The following is a 4149-nucleotide window of genomic DNA, read 5'->3' as shown; positions in this document are numbered from 1 at the left end:
TTAAAAATTGAATCAAACAACTCCCTTTTATATTTAATGGTTGATGTAGTATTAATAAAAGATAAATTAAATAAATATTTAATTCAATAAAAATAATATTATTAAAATATAAAATTTGACACAAAATAAAACATAAATATAATATTATATATTAAAATATAAATATAAAATATAATTATTTTATATTTTATACGATATTATATTTATATTTTATTTTATGTTAAATTTTATATTTCAATAATGTAAACTTAGAGAAAGTCAATAGTTGACTAGTCTTAGTCTTAATGTGTTCCTCTTTTTTTTATACTTTTCTTCGTCAATAATTGCTCCAATTCGATTTGTACATGTTTTTATTTGGTTTCCTTGTTCAAATATCGAAGTCAATAGCAACCTTTTGTGAAATCTGAGACACTTGCATCAAACATGATGGTAATCCCAGTAAGTTTATGCAAATCAGCTGCTAAGAAAATTGTTGAAGAACTTAGCACTGTACTTACAAACAAATATAATCTATACTCTTCTTTCAAACACGATTTCATCAAGCTAAAGAATGACATGTCAGCGATTTCAGCAGTTCTTCTAGATGCAGAAAAGAAGCAGGAAAATAATCACTTGGTTGAGGATTGGTTGATGAAGCTCCGGGACGCTCTGCACGATGCAGAAGACTTGTTGGATGATATAAATGTTGAATTTTTGAGACAGAAAGTGGAGGCTGAATTGAAAATAGTTACTTGGGTAAGAAACTTTTGTATACTTTCGGATATGGATGATAGAATTAAGAAAATTATAGTGAGAATCAATGAGGTAGCGAATATGATAAGTAGTCTTCATTTGCGGGAACTTGATCAATATCAAGTGAATGCTAGTAATAGACAAAGGGTGATGAATTCAATATCATATATGAGATGTTGCAGAGAGGTTGTTGGAAGAGAAGAAGATGAGAAAAAAGTGATTGAAAGGTTATTAGAAAAAAGTGATAGTTTTGTTGTTGTTCCTATTGTGGGAATAGGAGGGTTGGGGAAAACAGCACTTGTTAATTTAATTTTTGATGATGATAGGATAAAGGATGGTTTTGATTTGAGGATTTGGGTAGATGTGTCTGATGATTGGAGTATAGAAAGGATTTGGGAAAAGAAAGTTGTTAGAGGATTCGATCGTTCTTCGGATAAGAATGTTAGCGGCGTAGATTTCTTTTCGTGTCTTAATGATTATGTGAGGGGGAAGAAATTTTTACTTGTTCTAGACGATGTTTGGAATTGTAATCGCGTAGAATGGCTTGATATGAAGAAAATGTTGTTAGGAAATTGTGCAAAAGGGAGTAGAATTGTAGCGACAACGCGCTATAAAAGTACTGCATCAATTATGGGTGAAAATAAGAATGAAAATAGTTTGTATCAACTAGGTGCTTTGGTTGATGGTGATTGTAGGTATTTGTTTGAGAAATGGGCGTTCGCAGAAGGAGAAAGAGTGCAACATCCTAATCTTGTTAAAATCGGACAAGAGATAGTGATGAAATGTGGTGGTGTGCCTTTAGCAATACGCAGCGTGGGAGGCTTACTATCTGGAACTAAAGAAGAATCTTATTGGATGTCAGTGAAAAACAGCGATACTTGGAGTATGAGTCATTTGCCTGAAAAGGAAGATGGTATAATGTCGGTTCTCAAGTTAAGTTATGATCAATTACCATCCCATTTTAAAGATTGCTTTGCATATTGTTCTTTATTTCCTAAAGGTAAAGAATTTGATAAGCAAGATTTAATCCATTTATGGATGGCTCAAGGTTTCATTCAACCATCAAACAATGATCAGCAATTAGAAGATGTAGGAACTTGGTATATAAATGAATTTGTGTCTAGATCAATTTTTGAAATAGTACATGAGAATCATAAAACTGAAATAGTAAAATGCAGAATGCATGATCTATTTCATGATCTTGCTAAATTAGTGGCAGGAAACTTGATGGTTAACTCTGATATTTCAAAAATGTCTGAAAGCACAAGACACATTTCATTTTGGGATCAAGATGACATTAGGGAATATCCAAGTTCATTTCTCAAGTTACCAAAGTTGAGAACGCTTCTTTCGGATACCAAATTAGGACCTCATTTTAATGTCTTTCTCGCAGGTTCGACTTATCTACGTGCGTTGGATTTGAGCAACATCGGCTTAACACATTTTCCAAATAGCATTGGCAACATGAAACATTTGAGGTATCTAAATCTAAACGGAAACAATGAACTTCGAATCCTTCCTGATTCCATTTGCAGCCTGCATTTTCTACAAACTTTGAAGCTATCAGGATGCAGAAGAATTAGCACCTTCCCAAAGAACTTCAGTCACTTAGTTTCTCTTAGATATTTGGTGATAACCTCTCCAAACATTTTGGAGAAACAACTTGGTACTTTAACATCTCTTCGGTCGTTAACGATCGAATGTAGAAACCTTGTGTCTTTGACAGAAGTAATTCAGAACCTCACTTCCCTTCGTACGTTGCGAATCCACAACTGTGCTAAATTAAATTCACTGCCAAGTAGTTTGAAAAACTGCACTGCCCTTGAGAATTTGGAAGTTGTAAACTGTCCTATGATTGAATCATTGGATGTGTGTATGCAAGGTCTTTCGAGTCTTCGTTCGTTAACTATCAAAGGTTTAAGCAAACTAAGAACTCTACCAATCAAGCCTGAATGCTATGCAAGTAGTCTTCAATATCTGTTCGTTATAGACTGCATTTGTCTTATGATACTACCTGATTGTGTGAGGACTCTTTCGTCACTTATGCGTCTACACATTCGATATTGTCCCAACCTTTTTGACTTACCATGTGGGTTTGGACAACTTACTTCTTTACAAGTTCTGCAAATTGATGGTTGTCCTGTTTTAAGCACAAGATGCAGAAGGATTGTTGGCGAGGATTGGGAAAAGATAGCTCATGTACACGAAATATATGTTGACAATGTCAGAATCTAGCTCACCTGCACTAAAGTCTTCTTGCAATTTGGGCCCTGAAATTATTGTGTGGGTTGAGTCTTTTCTTGCAGCCTCAGCATGCCATGAATGCCTCTCCTAGCTGCTGTGATTAGCATTTGCTGCTATTGTGGCCCTTGTGATTGCTACTTATGCTAAGGCTGAAAAAGAACCTGTCAAATTATTGTGTGCTAATTTCTCAAAGAGAAAAGTTCTGTATGAATCTCTATTAATGTTACAACTAAATGTATTTATATATTCATATCTCAAATCTAAGTACTTACAATTCATTGATGTTTGTAAAGTTATTGAGCAATTTTAGTTACAAACTTTAATGGCACAAATGAGATATAAGGGAATCATGACATGAGCTGAATTATGGGTCAAATAATTGTAAGAGTGGTAGAATAGTAATACCAATGTAAAATAATTCTTAATAGATTAGTAATATTCAATTCAATGCATATGTAATATGTTCCCAAAATATTTATTAAATAGGTAGTATAAAACTGTTTCTTTACAATGTAGCCCTTTTCACACGTGTATTTTTGGTGAAGAATAGTTTGAGTAGGAGGTAATGACACATCCTATTAACTTTGCTAATGCACTTAATTATATTATTTCTAAAAGGATTAAAATTTTAAAAAAATGTCACAATTCGAATTTTTTTTGTTTGACTTTTTTGTATGAGTAAATTTATTAAAGGAAGTACAAGAGTACAAGATATACTCTAATCCTTGCACAAAAAAGTAAAGTCCAGATTAAACATCATAACAAAAGAAACACTACCCACCTTCTATTTAGGGTTGAAGAGATCCCTCCAAATCATGTGCTCAAAAATCTAGACCACAAAAATTACATCAAATTAATATGCAGTTAATAAAAAAAGTAATTAATTCCTAATATTTTAGTTGTTTATAAGATATATGTTAAATAAGCAGTTAATCTCATATTTGATTGATTAATGATTATTCAAAATGGTTAATAGCATAAACATTAATATCTCTATTATTACAAAAAATTAAAAAAATATTAATATATGTATTTTTCATTGTATTTACAATACAAATAAGGTGAACAATAGATAAAGTGCTAGTATTTAGTGTCAAAATAATATTTTTGTTAAATTAAAGAGATTTCAAGACTATATATATATACATCATCTACTTTTCATATATTTTTTCT

At 31.9% G+C, this 4149-nt stretch overlaps 1 protein-coding gene across 2 annotated transcripts; it reads left to right on the top strand.

Annotated features, from left to right (window-relative positions):
* The first annotated feature begins 316 nt into the window (after positions 1–316).
* Positions 317–3268, top strand: LOC101491727 (putative disease resistance protein RGA4). 2 transcript variants are annotated; one of them, XM_027336309.2, is made up of 2 exons: positions 317–1645; positions 2126–3268. In XM_027336309.2, the coding sequence occupies exons 1-2, from the start codon at positions 424–426 to the stop codon at positions 2965–2967; spliced, it is 2064 nt and encodes a 687-aa protein (XP_027192110.1). In that variant the 5' UTR covers positions 317–423; the 3' UTR covers positions 2968–3268. The 2 variants fall into 2 exon arrangements, with proteins under 2 accessions (XP_027192110.1, XP_027192109.1); XM_027336308.2 differs by having other exon boundaries at positions 317–1732.
* The last annotated feature ends 881 nt before the right edge of the window (positions 3269–4149 follow it).

This window comes from Cicer arietinum, chromosome 7, assembly GCF_000331145.2.
Source record: "Cicer arietinum cultivar CDC Frontier isolate Library 1 chromosome 7, Cicar.CDCFrontier_v2.0, whole genome shotgun sequence".
Classification (NCBI taxonomy): Eukaryota; Viridiplantae; Streptophyta; class Magnoliopsida; order Fabales; family Fabaceae; genus Cicer; species Cicer arietinum.
This window is presented reverse-complemented; position numbering and strand designations above follow the sequence as displayed.